Source organism: Annulohypoxylon truncatum (genome assembly GCF_022578515.1).
Source record: "Annulohypoxylon truncatum strain CBS 140777 unplaced genomic scaffold F4807scaffold_23, whole genome shotgun sequence".
NCBI lineage: Eukaryota > Fungi > Ascomycota > Sordariomycetes > Xylariales > Hypoxylaceae > Annulohypoxylon > Annulohypoxylon truncatum.
In genome coordinates, this window is record NW_025953809.1 from 387,521 (window position 1) to 403,935 (window position 16,415).

General features: G+C 47.7%; 7 protein-coding genes across 7 annotated transcripts; 4 read left to right on the top strand and 3 right to left on the bottom strand.

The window, feature by feature from the left end:
• The first annotated feature begins 763 nt into the window (after positions 1 to 763).
• On the top strand, positions 764 to 1,781 carry F4807DRAFT_432168 (uncharacterized protein). The gene is made up of 3 exons (XM_047998578.1): positions 764 to 1,293; positions 1,348 to 1,395; positions 1,454 to 1,781. Exons 1-3 carry the CDS (start codon positions 1,105 to 1,107, stop codon positions 1,475 to 1,477), a joined length of 261 nt encoding a protein of 86 aa, XP_047852766.1. The 5' UTR covers positions 764 to 1,104; the 3' UTR covers positions 1,478 to 1,781.
• On the bottom strand, positions 1,670 to 3,419 carry F4807DRAFT_468810 (S-adenosyl-L-methionine-dependent methyltransferase; the record flags this gene model as incomplete). Its single annotated transcript, XM_048002645.1, has 6 exons — positions 1,670 to 2,175; positions 2,228 to 2,306; positions 2,443 to 2,821; positions 2,877 to 3,000; positions 3,049 to 3,175; positions 3,258 to 3,419. The coding sequence occupies 6 exons, from the start codon at positions 3,417 to 3,419 to the stop codon at positions 1,862 to 1,864; spliced, it is 1,185 nt and encodes a 394-aa protein (XP_047852767.1). The 3' UTR covers positions 1,670 to 1,861.
• A 1,089-nt stretch (positions 3,420 to 4,508) lies between these two features.
• Positions 4,509 to 5,676, bottom strand: F4807DRAFT_432173 (cytochrome b-c1 complex subunit 8). Its single transcript, XM_047998579.1, has 4 exons — positions 5,256 to 5,676; positions 5,128 to 5,159; positions 4,871 to 5,051; positions 4,509 to 4,812 (listed from the first exon to the last, which is right to left on the bottom strand). The coding sequence occupies exons 1-4, from the start codon at positions 5,309 to 5,311 to the stop codon at positions 4,761 to 4,763; spliced, it is 321 nt and encodes a 106-aa protein (XP_047852768.1). The 5' UTR covers positions 5,312 to 5,676; the 3' UTR covers positions 4,509 to 4,760.
• A 403-nt stretch (positions 5,677 to 6,079) lies between these two features.
• F4807DRAFT_157404 (uncharacterized protein) lies at positions 6,080 to 7,686 on the top strand. The gene has a single exon (XM_047993295.1). The coding sequence runs from the start codon at positions 6,398 to 6,400 to the stop codon at positions 7,175 to 7,177; it is 780 nt and encodes a 259-aa protein (XP_047852769.1). The 5' UTR covers positions 6,080 to 6,397; the 3' UTR covers positions 7,178 to 7,686.
• A 259-nt stretch (positions 7,687 to 7,945) lies between these two features.
• F4807DRAFT_157447 (uncharacterized protein) lies at positions 7,946 to 9,811 on the top strand. The gene is made up of 3 exons (XM_047993296.1): positions 7,946 to 8,378; positions 8,440 to 8,831; positions 8,879 to 9,811. Exons 1-3 carry the CDS (start codon positions 8,196 to 8,198, stop codon positions 9,519 to 9,521), a joined length of 1,218 nt encoding a protein of 405 aa, XP_047852770.1. The 5' UTR covers positions 7,946 to 8,195; the 3' UTR covers positions 9,522 to 9,811.
• A 400-nt stretch (positions 9,812 to 10,211) lies between these two features.
• F4807DRAFT_157625 (uncharacterized protein) lies at positions 10,212 to 11,742 on the top strand. The gene is made up of 3 exons (XM_047993297.1): positions 10,212 to 11,130; positions 11,304 to 11,571; positions 11,697 to 11,742. Exons 1-2 carry the CDS (start codon positions 10,375 to 10,377, stop codon positions 11,427 to 11,429), a joined length of 882 nt encoding a protein of 293 aa, XP_047852771.1. The 5' UTR covers positions 10,212 to 10,374; the 3' UTR covers positions 11,430 to 11,571; positions 11,697 to 11,742.
• F4807DRAFT_157633 (glycoside hydrolase family 55 protein) lies at positions 11,441 to 14,525 on the bottom strand. Its single transcript, XM_047993298.1, has 6 exons — positions 14,196 to 14,525; positions 14,072 to 14,143; positions 13,940 to 14,016; positions 13,495 to 13,873; positions 11,950 to 13,443; positions 11,441 to 11,878 (listed from the first exon to the last, which is right to left on the bottom strand). The coding sequence occupies exons 1-6, from the start codon at positions 14,272 to 14,274 to the stop codon at positions 11,679 to 11,681; spliced, it is 2,301 nt and encodes a 766-aa protein (XP_047852772.1). The 5' UTR covers positions 14,275 to 14,525; the 3' UTR covers positions 11,441 to 11,678.
• Positions 14,526 to 16,415: the final 1,890 nt, after the last annotated feature.

A 16,415-nucleotide genomic window follows, 5' to 3' on the forward strand; every position in this document is an offset into this window, starting at 1 on the left:
CCTTGTAAGCCCTCCATTATGGGTGATAATAGTGGAAAATCCGAAGCCGAGGTATGGAAGGATCGGTATCTCATCATAGGCGTTCCATTATAGCCCTTAGAAGCCCCTGGCTTTTCTACTCACCGAACTGGCCGTACCGGTACATCCAACCTTTCATTTGGAGATGTACGCATGCCTTTTAATGTTGAAAAATGGATAAGGAAATTGTGCTACACACCATATGTGCCTAGGTGATGATCTGAAGGCCTATCATCGGCCGTGATGTTCGTTGCTGCATACCATGTCGCAAGAATACTTCTAAGATGCTGCATCCCTAGAGCGATCTGAGCACAAGTAAGAAATAAAGACAGTAGGTAGGTAAGTTATGAAGATTATTCCAGTTTAATCTTTTTAAGTATAATATCTACTACAGTTTGAGTTGTTCCGATGAGCCAAAAGCCACCTATAAACACCAATTTGCCCGGATAGAGATGCATAGCCATTGGCATTCGTCCAGCCGAAAACCATCCCTCCATACCTCCTATTTTATCAACCACACCCCTTAGCGTTGTAAGATAAGCTGAGCTCCAACCACAATCGGACGGAGGGTGTGTTACACAACCGCATTATTTGCATTATATTTGCTTTTTATAATACCTTTCTGACATGGCCCCATAGCTCGTTATCGCCGTCGCATTTTGCTGAGTGCGCCTTGGGGTAATTCAAGGCAGAAATGAATAAAGGCAAATTGCGAGCCGCATGTACGCGCCCTAGAGTCCAATAAACCCCTCCTCAAATAAAAAAGCTTCAGTGTCACAATATACAAGAATAGCTGGTGTCAATCGGGAGTTGCCACATAACAATGCTGGCTCCAAAATGCACCACGATTGCTTTTCACGAAGCCACAACTTACCGTAAGGTCTCAAGAAGATAACCCTTTTGGGATACATAACGATAATTCATTCGTCCTCGGAACCAGCCATACAACGCTTACACCCCACCCGCTGACTCGTGGTACTGCCTCATAGAAACTATATAAGACCTACGCGAGCATCGGACAGCACCTGCTGGTGTCATTCAAATTGTTTCTATCTCTACTTGTTATTACTGAATTTCTATCCCAAAATGAAGATCGGCCTAAATCCAAACACCATACAAACGCCAAATAGCGCTACTCATGAGCCAAATCAAGTGAGTACCATGGGCAGCAGCGCAGCATGTTTGACAAGATATAAAATCCCTAGCTATCTTGTCAATCCCGAGAGACTCATTGTGGTATTACGAGCCAAATTCAACGAAAATTACAAAGTTAAAGTAAACCTGCTGATTAAACTGATTTACCTCGTATACGGCTAACATTCTCCAAAGGTCAGGAATGACAACTACTCGATATCAACGCCCAGAAAGCTTACCGAGGTATATTCTATATGAACCCAATAGAAAGGACACCATAGTTTCTGACTAGGTTAACTAGAACGAACTCATTCAGTGTTACTGAGCTATGTGCTCTATTTGTCCATTAGACACCAGCCATGAATGTAATCTTACATCTTTTATGTTTCGGAAACCGCAAAGCATATGACACGCGAGTAAGACATAATGACAGTACCAAATTAGAATAGCATGATAAGGCCGGCTTAGTGGTCGATCGACACAAAATGTGGGGCTCAAATAGGGGGGCCGGATAGGAGAGAATGATATTATCATCATACCACCAAAAAAAAAACCAAAAAAAAAAAAAAAAATTTGGCTACGATGTAGGTAATCAAACAAAGTAGTACGAAATGTTAGCTGCTTCCTATCAACAGTAGACTTGGTAACCTCTCAGGTCAGGCGCACAACGATGCTAAAGCCAATATATAAGATGCAACGACTTCTCCTGCTACTTAGGGACAGCCACAATTAGCGCCTCATTAAGCTGCTTAGTGTACTCCGATGCTTTGAGGATTTGCAGTCCAGCTTTGTCAAGGAGCACCTCCCACTGAGCACGCGATCTTTCCATCGCTCCAAAATAAGAGTACATTATAAAGTCGAACTGAGTAGCTCTCCAATGCGCCCCACGTTCCGGAAGCACCATATCATCGATCAAGATCTTGGACTCCTCCGTCATACCAGCTTTGATGTTCTGTAGGATCTCGATACATTTATCGTCAGGCCAATTATGAAGGATGGCACGCAAGTAGTACGCCCGAGCACCTAAGGTGTGTTATTACTTCTCTCAGTATTCGCTACAGATGGAGGGACTTACCTATGATAGGTTGCGGCTTGAATATGTCATGAGGCTGTGCTTCGATTCTCTCAAACCCAGGAAGTGGGCTTGATTTGACCTATCGGAATATTAGATACGTTCTAGCATGCCAACTACCGTATCTGGAAATACTAAGACCGATGCAACAGTTAAGAAGGAAAAGTGGGTGCTCCTGGACCTCCAAGCTATTAGACTGAAAGTAGTGGTACTTTTACCTGTTGGATGACTTCCGGCCTGTCTTGAAGGATAATTCGACCAGGTAGCTCCGGATACCTTTGCTTGAATGCAACACACTGATGTCCTGAAGCTCCGGCAACGTCGACGAATAGGATTGTTGAATCTGTCGAGTTTTGACCAATCTCGTCCTTGATATCAAAGGCGTCAAAAATAGTAGGAAGACCATATCGGAAGCATTGTGTCCATGTAGTGAATCGCTCCCTCTGCGGAAGGTCCTTCCCAAGCCACGACCAGAACGTTCCATCTTTAGAATGTACAAGATTCAAGGGACAGTTGTTTATGTCCGCACTGTTGGAGTATTCGGCCTCGCGGAGGAACTCTGGGATAGCGTTGTATATGGGAACGAATTTTTCCAAGCTATTTTATTAATTCAAAGTTCAATCAATCTCATTCATATAAGTAGGCGACTTACTGGACGGGACATGCTACACGTGCTCCTGGAGATGCCATGGCTTTTGTGACATTGTTGGCACTATACGCATCGTTGCTTGGCTGGGAAATAAACCCAAAAGACTGGTAATACCGCAAAAGTCGTTCTGCTTTCCAATAAGATAAATCATATACACGATTTAGATAAAACTTACTCAGCATAGCAGGGTCAACATTGGCCTTTTTCGCCAACTCCGCATTAGTAGCAGTTCCACCAATCTCCGACAAAATCTCAAAGATCCGTGTCTCAACGCCGATAGTAGCTAGGGGAAGCTGTAGAGGCTTCAAGGTGATTTAGCTTGTTAGTATGTGGATTTCTGGGATAAATCATGGCAGGACTTGCCGAATAGATGACTCTATGAACAGTATCTCCTGGTGCTTCGAGTGTCCAGCTCAGCTTTCTAGCTGCTTCGGACAACTTGTAACGATCTTCATCCTTCAACGAAAAAGGCTTCTTGTCAATATCATGAACTAGGTTCTCCAGTGTTTCCGCCAAAGCTGAGGCGTCAAATGATTGCGAAGCCATGATTATGTTATATAATCGACACAGCTATAGAGGATAACAGATGTTGAGGCGACTCGTATAAAATACATGGAGTACGCCATGTCTTAAATGCAAATTCATCGAAGAGGGGCTTATAGAGTCTTGCATTAATGAAAGACCCGAGGTCTTTCGAGTCGTTATGTTATTGTCGTGAATGACGTGTCTTACCACAGAATAATCTTAGAGGTAGCTCATGGGGTAGGGACCCAAACCACTTTAACAGATGGTACCAAATCTGCATATGAAGCAATGGATGTAAGTTGCGGGCTTTCTATGCAGGACTTGTTGCAGAATCACCTTGTTCGTCTACTCTCCGGAAATACCGGGTCACGGCATCGTGACATTGTGATTATAAACTACCGTCTTGTCAGTTTCAATTACACCTCAACGTCTCATTTAAGATACCATTCATGCATAGATCACATGGCTCATGCAAGAGGAACCAACATGTACGATTTCAAATAATATTAGTAGCTTTGCAGTAGTTACCAATAAATGTATATAATCAAAGAAATAAACGATCAGCTTATTAAGTGACGAAAAGAAAACGCAACCTAGGTCACATTTATATTCTTTCAAGTTTTGATATGCATAGCACTTATTGGTTACTTATACAAGCAGTGAAAGTTCCCCTAGGTAAATGTTTATCCCTGTATACTCAAGTATATGAGGCCTTAGGAATATTAGCTTGAAGTCTTTTTCCCGATACCCCATTTTATTATTGAAGATAATACAAATGGCATGGACAGCACGGGAGTGCTTAAAGAAACTACCTAGACCTTGAAGACAATTATTAATGTTGGAGTGTAATAGGCAATACGCACACAATACTATACCTAGGCACTTTACTAGGGGGTTGTGGGTCTATACCGTGCCACTCCTATACTGCCTCTGAATACTACCTTCGCCTGGGGTGTTCCTGGCGTGGTAAAGCCCAAGAAGGTTCATTCTTACTTCTTGACTTGGCTTTGTCGCCCAGAGAATTTCATTTAATATATGCCCAGATGCGTAGTCCAGTTTACATAATATTCACAGTGTAAATCGAATCATAAGTGGGATTGCGTAGAAATACTAGAGATTACTGAATCTTTATTTTTATGTAAACTAAGGTGCCAAATCCTTATATTAAGCATTTATACTCACTTACTCTTTTTCATCTAATTTGAAACCCAAAAACCTTTATGTCATCTGAACGGAGAGTGAGGCCAAATATCTTGGAAATAATTAGAACTTAGGTAAGTTCGGGAATGGCATAAAGTTAGCAATGAATTGTTCAATGTGTAATAGTCGTATCCAATTACGAATACACAGTATGCTTAATCTTCAACTTCCAGCTGTCTCAGCTCTTCCAGGCTTGCTATTGAGATACTCATTGCTGTGACATGATAGTCAACCTTCAAAGGTAGAACGGCTCCCCATTGATTTTAACATACCGTTTGATAGCCCAGTCCATAGCATAATAAGCTACTAAAAGCGGCGGGGCCCAGTATAGAACCTGCTTGCTAAACCGACGCCAGGTGTTGAATATGGCATCATTGGAAGCGCCCGCGAGAACGTTCTGGCGGTTTGCGCTCACTTGGTATGTGATTATTCCTTTCTGCGGTTGGATACAGCCTAAGGGTGGAAGAAGTGTTAGGTAACAAGATTGGATTTTCTAGACAGCTTGATATATAGTTAATCATCAACTTACCGAGGTGGCCCCAAGTATCCTTGTTTAGATAGCTATACATGTAAGACTACGGCTAAGCAAAGTGGTTCCTTGTTGATATGGAGCAGAATAAGGCATGGTGAAAGTTGGAGTTGGTCTCTTCTACTTACTGGTTGTATTTGCCGATTGGGAGCTCACTGCTTCGAAGAATTTGTGATGGACGCATATTGCGGAACAGCCGGAGTACCTAGGTATTATTATTGACGAGTCGATTTGCCCGTTTCACCCCAACCTGCAATTTCGAGGATACCAGCTAAGCAATAGATATCGTACGCCGTAGTATTTTGTTGTTTTGACCCAATCCAACTTAAAGGCATAAAAAGTAAACCAGACAAAAATGCATGGGATTAGCCTTCCTATGAAGTTTGGGTAAAGTCGTATGTCTATAACATGATGACGGATTAACGCGTCGGTCCGAACACAACGAGGTAGGATGGATGCAAGTTGCTTACTGCGGGGAGGACGGAGGGCTGAACCAACCCCAGCAAATTCAGGGGTCGGGACTTACATTGGATAAAATATAACTGGCTGAAACTACGATAGCCCAACCAAGCTTGGGTTACAAGTCTCTTGTATCTTGACATACTTATATACATCGTATAGATGTAGTTCATCATTACCTAGGTAGCTTAAGGTTGCTATATTGATAATACTGTTCTTGGCGGATACTTACCTTCCTCCAATCGCTTTCTCTCGACGATTTCTTCAAGGACCTAGTACACGAGGCGTCCGTCTTACAAAATACATACATTTATGTATAGTCCAAGGATCAGGATACGTCGAACCAAACTTTATCTAAAACATAGGGAATGTGACCACAGCTTCCATAAGCATATTGCGGCACAGCTAGCGGCGAAGCACACCCCTTTTGTAAAGCACGGTAGCTAGCTAAGCGAATCATGCTGACTCTGGGAGGCCGTCATCTCAATTCATGGATCACTTGCAGAAACTCATGCATGTATATTATCTTTAACTCCGAGCCAAAGTTGGGAAAGGTGTTATGCTTCTTGTTGAGGGGGTTCTCTTTGCACCAATATTCTGTGTGGAAAAATGGCATACCAATATATTTGGATATGTACCACCTACCTTGACATATAGGGAATAATACAGTATATAATCACAGTGTATCAATTCGCACACTATGTGGGTATTCTTATTAAATCTTGACGAATAACGCCGCTATTCTCGTAGTGCCAAATTCTTCAACGAAAACTTCAAATTCATCAAGAATCTTATCAGCTAACTCAACTCCATGGAACCCGACACGGCAGGGTTCTTTCAAGAACCGGATGATTATTATCCTCCATCGCCGCCACCGACCTCCCAGGTCTATACGTCGCAGTCAGGTAAAACCATCACGCTTCATCTGGTGGGGCACAGCCCGCTAGAGGCTCATCACCTATGGAATGGCAGCCGCATTATCTCCAAGTACTTCGAGACACATATATCCGAGGTTAAAGGCCGAACTGTGCTTGAACTCGGAGCCGGAGCCGGCCTTCCGAGCATCGTATGTGCCATCTTGGGTGCCGAAAAAGTCGTGGTCACGGACTATCCCGACCCGGACTTGGTTGCCAATATGAGGAAAAACATCCTCGGTTGTGAGCTCATATCAGTAGTAGACGGCGATGCCGAGAATTCGCCAATAGTTGCCGATGGATACGTGTGGGGGGCCGATCCGACTCATCTGTTGGCGCATCTCGAGTCTACCAAGAGTGACAAATTTGACGTGCTTATCTTGGCCGATCTGCTCTTTAGGCACTCCGAGCATAGAAACATGATCTCTTCGATTGAAGCCACGATGAGCCGAAAGAAGACGAGCACAGCCTTCGTGTGTTTCACAAGTTACCGTCCATGGTTGCAGCACAAAGACCTAGCCTTCTTCGATATCGCGCGGGAGAAGGGTTTCCTAGTTGAGAAAATCCTAGAAGAGAAGATGGACAAGGCTATGTTCGAGAATGATCCAGGCGATGAGCAAGTTCGGAAGACTGTTACTTGCTTCACGTTGCGGTGGCCAGATGAAGAGTGCATATAGGGTGCATTGCGGCTGAGTCTGCCTATCACCACTTTCTCCCTCAGACTCTTCTAAACCTCCCCGGATTGCATCAAATGGTTAGAGGTGTGAGCAGCATCATCGCGCGGTGCGCGCCTCTTGTGCGACTTCTTTGCACATCACATCAACCCCCATCTTCGTCCGCGCACATGTCGTGATCGTGACGCAATATCGCCACCTTCTCATCGTCATACGACTCTAAAGAGACAAACGACGAGCATTTGATATCGTTGGTCTTGCTGCGCTGGATGCACAACATATATTAGAACTGCTGTGTTGCCTTCCTCGATTAGATATGAGAGACAGCATCGGGCTAAACACCAATGGCAACTACTTAATGGGCAGTCATTCTTATCTTAACTGGTCTGAACTCATTTTCTGCGCCTCGTTGTGCTCATCCAAGTTCTTTGCCTCTTTTGGGTTGCGTCGAGTGGAGCTTCGAGGCAGTGCATGCATGTGTTCATTGTTTAATCCTGCAGGTCTGCCATTTTGTCACTAACCCAACTTCGGCCTCACAGGTTGTCAGCCTGTCAAATTCCAATACTTCCGTAACATTTCCATTGTTGAGGTGCTTCACAGCGAGCGTAGATATGACAGCCCTGATTGAGAAGATACCATTATGTCTACTACTTGCGATTGGTGTTATTGACGAGCTGCGCGCCAAGGCCAAAGACCTTCGAATTGGTAGTCGCCACTGAAGCAATGAAGCTGTTAGCAAGCCATTCCTTAAATAGCTCTGACATGCCGGCGATGATCAGCTAGCCTACAGCAACATTGGCTGGGCTGCATACTGTGCGGGTTGCAGTCACAGCAAAACATAGCCTCATTCCGATTACCGAGGCCAAAAATATCTACCAAACGTTATTTATCCTCATAGACGTTTCCTTCGTCTTGAAACATATTTATCGATCACATCCTCTGTTCTCACGGGTCAATTACTGGCGTCTTCGGATCGTACCGAACGAACCACGAGTGAAAGCAGCCACTAGTACTCCCTAGAATGGCAAGGGAACTGTTGAAGTGGGCATCGACAAGATGGAGTTTATCGAGATGTCTTCTGTTTGCCAGGGTGTTCCAGGTGTCGGGTACGCTTGTTACCGCTGTGATGAACGGTTTTCTTCTAGTATACATCCACGTTAATCGCCTCGGTCTTACAGCCAGCATGTTTTGCCTGGAAATGATGGTTCGTAATAAGTGTCCGTCAAATCAACTCCTGATCAGTGGTTTAACTCGAAGACTTCTAGGTCTGCGCCGCGCTCATCTATTCAGGCATTGTATTGCTTCTCCAACATTCAGGGACCGTTCACAGGAGATCCAGCACTCAACTAACCACAACCCTCGTCGCCGGCGACGTGGTGTTGAATGGAATAATGATCGCCATCATGACTGTGCTAGCTCGTGCAGGACTTCCCACCAACTGCTATGGGTTAACTCGGAGTGACAGTAATACCCCAAACATCCTCGCGGCTCATATTATGATACTCACATACTTTGAAATAGTGGAAGAGGGTGATGCCCCTACTGATCCGCCTAAGGGATACGGCACGATACGATTTGGTGATGGCCATATAAAGGGGGTCCTTGACAAATATTGTGGTCTAGAACAGAGTTTCTATTTCATTGCCGCAGTATTAATGTACGATATCCGCAGTCTTTGACACGAATTCCTACTAATAGTGCCAGATTCACTTATATGCTGACGGTAACTCTTGGGGTCCTACGGATATTTGAGCAGCGCTGGAATCTTGGCCAGAACCATCCCCTATTTACCTCAACAGATGATATCTATCAGCTCGGCCACATACGATCTAAGATCCATAGCCCCAACCCTAGCAGAGACTTGGAAAATGCGGATTTGTCTAGAGAACGGGTACTTACACCACCTTCACGAACCGATGCATCATTGCAGACCCGGATATTCAGGCCTTCTGAAGATGTTCATAGAAACCAGACATTTCGCGAACAAGCACAGTCACAGCCGCTCCCCGTTTCACCTGTTTCTGCCGCAACATCACCGATATCTCAAGTATCGCCTATCTCACCAGCCACGCATCATCATAGATCGTTTTTGAATACGTCCCCTGGCATGCTGGACACGTCGATGGGAGGTTTAATGATAGATCACTCCGCGGAGGCCATGGTGACCGACGGATATCGACCCCGACTTCAAACCGGCATGCAATCGTTGCCCCCGTACTCGCCCGGACAGTCCAGGGGACAGTTTATGGACGGACACGGCAACGAGTCTAACGAGATGCGACTAAGCGAGTACGTCAAAGGCGAAACGCGAGCGCAACATATGAAGGACTCGGGAATGGGTATGTAGAATATGTCCTGATATTCATGTTTCATGTCCGATTGGTATGACGGGAGTAGGTACCTACCTATATAACGGGGCGGCAGGCATTTTATTTTAATCTTCATGAGCGACGGCGTACGGGTTCGGTCGTGTTCTCTCCGCTAAATCTTCTCGTTGGTGGAGAGGTGCCTACAATTTTCGGGCTTTCATATACCATAAAAATGAGTGCGTACCTGATATGGTTTGATATAATTATGTATGATACCCTAGGTAGACTGTAGAGAAAGAGGAATTTATTTTCATAATACTCCTTGCTGAGCAGGTCTTTCACATACTGCAGCTCTTTGATACACAATGCCCCTATTCATTGAATACCCCACTAAGTTGCATGATAGGGATAGCCCAGAATCGAACCGATCGCGCGCAACGTTGTATTATTCGCACGGGCAACCCCGTCCCCCGCAGCTCAATGAGATCACCTCCACCACCATTATCGCCAACCCGTCACCAGACAGATCATTTATCAAGGGAAAGATCGACGGCGTCGCGCTAAGACGCCGGTCACATAACTTAGCAGCTGCTTAATTCTACCTACCACCGTCCCATCACCAGACAGGATCACAACCTCAAATCTCGGTCTAACTCCAAGTTCCCAGATTAACATCCTTCAAATCCCGGAAATATTGCAAGACTATCCACGAGGGCATACGGAGCCCGCATAAGGTTGAGACAAGCACATATTCAGGTATTTTCCTCGCACAAGGCGACGTTACGCACGTAATTACCGGAGGTCACACTTGGAGTCAGGTAACCTCCCCCAAAGCCACGAGGCCCTCTATCCTATCCCCGGTCTCCATCTTCCCCGGAGCCCAACCCCAAAATGCCCACCTCGACGCTACGGTCGCAGCTCGACAAAGACGGCTTTGTCATAATCCGCTCGATCCTCAGCGCCGCGCAGCTAACCCAGCTCCGCGACGCCGCCACGCGCACGACCGCCCTCGCGGTCGCAGGCAGATGGCCGCACGTGCGGACCGTGGGCAAACAATTCCCGCCGTGGACGTGGGAGCCCGGCGTCGGGATCTGGGGGGTCCAGCACCTGCTGAACCCATCACTACCAGACGCCCCGACGTTCGCGGCGAGCTACTTCGGGGACGAGATCCTGGATCCCGCGAAGGAGCTTCTGGGCCCGTGCGGCGACGACGAGCTAGTCATGGAATTGTACAATCTGCTCGTGCGGCCCTCCGACGGCCGCAGCTTCGAGCTGCGCTGGCACCGCGACGACATCCCGGCCTCGGCCGCGGCGGACGAGGAGCTGGAGCGCCTGCGCGAGCCCGCGTGGCACGCGCAGTGGAATCTCGCGCTGTGCGATGGCGACGAGAGCTTGATCGTCGTTCCCGGGTCGCACGCGCGGGCGCGGACGGAGGGGGAGAGGGCCGCGGATCCGTTTGAGCCCGAGATGCCGGGGCAGTTGGTGGTTAAGCTAGAGGCGGGAGATGTCGTGTTCTATAATAATAACATCTTGCACCGAGGCCGCTACGACGGCGCGCGCGAGCGCCTGAGCTTGCATGGTTCTGTTGGACATGTGGCGGGGGGCAGGCTGCGGGCTCGGAATGTGCTGCAGCATGCTGTTGGGAGTGTGAGTGTTTCCAAAAATACATTTTCTTCATTTCCTTTTTTTCTAGCTCCTTACCGATGCGGCGGTCAATGAAGATCCCGCGAACAGGGAACTTTCGCATATTTCGACGCCGTTCTTAATTCTGCCGACACCTTCTAAAATTAGACAAGATCTGCTGACTTTGGAAATTGCAGTGGGTGGATGGATGCGATTTCAGCGGATTGCCCGAAGGGCACAGGGCCAGGGCCGAGGGGATGCGCGCGCGGTTAGTGAAATTGGGGCGCGAGAGCGGCGAGGTAGGATATTCGTTAGACGGCTAATGAATATTCACACGCGTGTAGAGGATACAGCGAAATTTTTGAAAATTGTTCAAAATGCTAATTCAGCCCATACACAAAATTCACCTAGTATATACATGAAAGTATTTACGCAGAAAGCGAAAGGATATACAGCGAAAAATATGCAAGTCCCATGATATTCCCCAAAGACCTGACCTTGTTTCTCCCATAACCCAGATAACCACGTGGGAACGAAGTCCCCGTCGAAATAAATAAGCGTCCGGACGGGTCCTAACCTGTCCTGAACAGAATAATGTTCGACGGGAAGACGTTCTCGTTGTCTTGCCACTTCGCCATGCTCGTGCCGTTGCTGTCGATCATGCTGAGCGAGCCGATCGTGTTAAGGGCGTAAATGTTGACGTTGGAAGTCGAGCCCTCGAGCGAGACGATCCGGGATTGGCAGTTCTCACCTGCATCTACCGTGGAGCAAGCTAGGAAGGTAAGAAGTCAGCACGGATGTAATTTTAAAATGAACAAAGGGATTAGTGAGGCAAAGGCTTACTGGTACTGTAACTATCGAAGAACGAGTAGTGACCAGCTCCATAGATGTAGATGTCAGTCGAATCGATGATTCGCAGACCCCATGCGTCGGCGCAGTTTCCTGAGACGCCGGCGCAAGAGGTCGCGAAGTCGGGGTCTTGTAGGGCTGTAACTACAGGGAAAGGTGTGGTGGCATCAGGTGTCGGTTGGTAGTATGGCGTCTCTGTCTGAAGCATGCTGGCGAAAATGTTCTTGGTGTTGGCGAATTGGTAGTTGTAGAGGTTGTTGTGCTCAACGGCAGTTCCAACCAACCAGAAGTTACCGACAGTTGACTCAATGTAAAGGCCCCTACCAGAGTACACGGTGATTTGGGTGTTGTTAGAATCCTCGATGTCGTGGTCGGCTGTCCATAACCAAGTGTTCTCCATGTACAAGTTAGTCGCCGAAGGTGTAACGTGCATCAACATGTAAGCTCCGATGCAGTTCGTGTTCACAGTGCTGGACCCGGGGTCCTTCGGGCATTGGGCAACCTGGAAATCCGAACCCTCGAATCCGCCAACACGCGCGTGGACATCCCACATTCCACTGGGAGTATCGGATGTGGAAGCCAGGTTCCACTCAATGAGAGTAGCGCCCGGTGCGGCTCCTTGGGATCCGACAACGAAGTCTGAGAACTCTACTTGACCGGCATCACCAGTCTTAGCCCCGACTTGCAATAGAGGCTTAGGGTTGCTCATGTCGCCAAAGCTGGTGCCGCTAGCCATGAGGATAGGGTAGCCTTCTCCAACAATCTTTGTGCCATCTGGGATACTCAAAGTGTCGGTGACCTTGTAGAGACCGAAGTCGAGGAAGAGAACCTTTCCGCCAGAAGCGGCGCTGTTGATGGCAGATTGGAGTGCCGCGGTATCGTCGGTCGTAGAGTCACCCTTAGCACCAGAGCTTCGGGCGCTTACGAAGTCAGACGCAGTAAGTGTCTCATATTGAGGCTTCGATCGAGAGTAGAACACGCTATTGGCCTCAAGGGTGGAAGGTCGGTCGTTAGGAGTGATATCTCCTTGGACTGTGTTTGGTCCGGTGGGAGTGTACTGGTGACCCTGTGCCCATCCGGTAATTGTCGTCGTACCTCCTGCAAGTATCGTCGAACTGCCGGGACCCTCAACTGCCACAGGAACGTTCTGGAGGTTCAGGTTCTCCAGGACCATGCTTGCAGCCGTGTCCGGCTTAGACCCAGTCTGCCACGCGGTTGTGATACCGACCGGGGTATTCGTGAATGTGCTGTCGATCACTGTGATCGAGCCCACGTTAAGCCCAGCGTCGCCGCTAGCGGTAATGTTAATTCCTGTCTGACAGTTGTTGATGTTGAGCCCCATATAAGTCCATCCCCAGTTCCAGAGCTGGATAATGCCAGTTTGGGCGTTGTTGAAGGTAATGTTTCTCATGGTATATTGCTGGTTGCCCATGGATGCTCCTGTAGCGCCACCGTTGAAGGTTAAGTCGCTCATGAAACCGCCAGAACCTATACACGTTAGTATAACTCAAGTGAAGTATTTGCTTATGAGATACTAACCGCTCTCAATGAATAGACCGACGTGGACGACGCCGGCATCAGTAGGCATGTTGAACTCGACATTGATAAGACTAGTCGCCTGGGAAGTCGGCCAGTGCATACCGGTTGCTGCGGTGCCTGGTGCGATACCGGTAGTGTCGATGACGAAGTTTCGTACTTGACGGTAGAATACATTTGTTGATACCCAGTTCAAGTTCGCAGTGTAGTATGGGTTGCCATCAATCAAACCAAATCCTTGAAAGTTGCTAGAAGCCTTCAATACAGGGCGGTTGGTCGGGTCACCGATCATCTGAGTAAAGTAAGGAGGGACAATAGATGACGAGATGAGGTAGGTTCCCGACGGGAAGTAGACAACTGCTGGTGTCGTGGTAGTAGAGGCCTAATAGTTGTTAATACGTAAGATATTTAAAATAGAAGGTCACGATATCGTCCGAGTATAACTTACACATCCTTGTAAGCACCTGTTGTTAGGTGTGTTCATGGCCTGAGTGATAGCATCGGTGTCATCTGTAACTCCATCACCTATATCAAATATTAACATTGGAGTTCGTTGAGGCTGTGGGTCAAGGTTGCTGACCTTTGGCGCCGAAGTCCTTAACGTTACGGAAAACTGTGTATCCATCGCCTCCGAAAGGTGCAACGCCTTGGTCTATCACGGAGTTAGCTAGTAGCTCCTCAAGGTGTTCCCGGAACATTCTTACGAGTTATGTCTTCAAGCCAGTAAGCATTTACACTTAATGCAAGGGCGATTACACCCGCAACGAACGTTTGGAACCGCATTTTGAACTCCAAGTGGTGAAGACGAAGACAACAAGATGCTTAGGGGACCCGAGTTGGGACGGAGAGACAAGGCACTTATATCTTAAGGTTGACAGGGTTTGGTGTCGTCACAAGGCGCGGAGCACCACAGCTGCCCATGTCATCCACCGGCAAGGCATAGTTGGCATTGGCGCCGCGAGGTAACGTGCACTGTTAGGCTGCTGGAGATGTATGGCAGGATTGTGGCATCCGAGAGACAAGAAAGGTCAAGAGCTATATTAGACCCCTGGCCATTGGATTAAGCTCCATGCTGAACCAGTGAACTGGAATTGATTGCCCAGACCGAGCACGGGAGCTAGCATACAGGGTGGTTGACCATTGGGAGACCTGGCCACTCACGTAGGGTCTGTCGAGTACATGTCGAACTTTACCAAGACACGGCATTCCTAGAGTTGGAGGAAACGATCCAGCGGAGTAGCATTGTCAGCAAGTTTCAGAGGTTACAAACCTGCGAATCTAAGCTATGGTTGGCTTTCGACTAGTAAACACACTCCATCTAACCGGTAGTAGTGTGGGGTCGGATGCATCGAGGGTCATCCTTTCATTGCAGCAGCACTCAAGAACGCATCATCTCAAAGGTCGGCTGCGCCGCGACTTGGTAGCCTCCTACTCAAAAGGGAATCGTCGTCAGGTACCACCCGAGATGTGATAGGTAGGTAGACGAACTTGCGAGGAGATTGGATGCCATGGCCATCCTAAATTAGCTAAAGTGTTCCAAATAGAGGTGGTTGTTTCAAGCATGTGATGTTGGAGCCGCGAGACACTCAAGCCACATGTAAGTCATCCACGGAAAACTGATGGGGGTGATTGATGGAGACAGGGGGACCATCTGACGCGGCTTTGCGCTATGAAATTCCGCCTCTCTGGCCCCTGAAACAATATCGAACGTTATATAGTATTATAGCGCGCATAGAGTGGTTGCGCTGGCTTTGCAGTTTATTGAAGCTTGACGCCTAAAAAGCGCCTAAACTCGAAGCCCGACTCGGACGAGTAAATCACCTTTGTCCAACCAATCCGACCAAGCTGACCAACCATGCGATAGCTTTCCAGTCCGTAGAGTTTAAAGTTGATGCTGCGTTGCATCGCTTCCCCTGGCGCTAAGCCTTTTCATCTAATCTAAAATGGTGAAGATCCATAGGCGCTGAGAGGACCACGATGCGAACAAGCCCCTAGCACTGGTTAGCAGTCCGAGGACTTGACTGGCCCACAAGTGGAATTCAGGGGCCGGCCCGATTGGGTTTCGATCAATCTAAATAAATGGAAGGTGGTGAATCGGTCAAATCTGGGGGAGTTCGGGGGTTTTCCAGGTTCCATCCTTAGCCATCCACTGCCATCCACTGCCATCCACTGCCATCCTTGGGAATTGTTTCAGAGCATGACTTGCAGTGGCAGGCAAGTTCACTTGATAGGCCACAGTAATCGGACGAGATCTATACTGTAAGTCATGCACTGTCCATGTTTCGTTCCATCCGATCTAACCCAGACCCTTGCTCGAATCCTCCCCCCCTTAATTATTCCTCTATCAATTTAGACTCATCTATGCTTCAATGCGAAGAAAGATATCAAGACACTTGCCCCCCGACGCGTGGCACTGTTCCAGAGATCTTTACAAAGAAACCAGTCGGATCCACATACTTCTCGCACGAAACCCACGTCCACCAAGTCTATGGAAAGACATAAATAAAGACAGGCGGACAGGTAGCAGGTAAGCATTGATTCAGAATGAATGGCGTCCGTCCCCTCCGGCGCACCCAACATTGGCAGCATGGTTGCGTATGCCAATTTGTCTCGATGCACTTCGTGCACAAGCGCAGTCTAACCTCGGACTCGCCTGAATGACAAGACCGTCTTCGGATCAAATGAAAGCCGGTTTTCTTCTTCTTCACATTTCCACCATGTCCCGACTCCGTTACCCTAACCCATGCGAGTCGATCACCCGTACGCCGTTTCTCTAATGAGAATGAGTCGCTGCAAACGAAGCTCTTCCCCTCTTCTAGAAGCTTGACTCAAGCTTCATTTTTCATCTGTGCTAGGGGACTTGGGCCTTGGCGATAAGGCTTGAATTATCCGCTTGCCCAAGATCATCTGCCGACGTCCCCTCT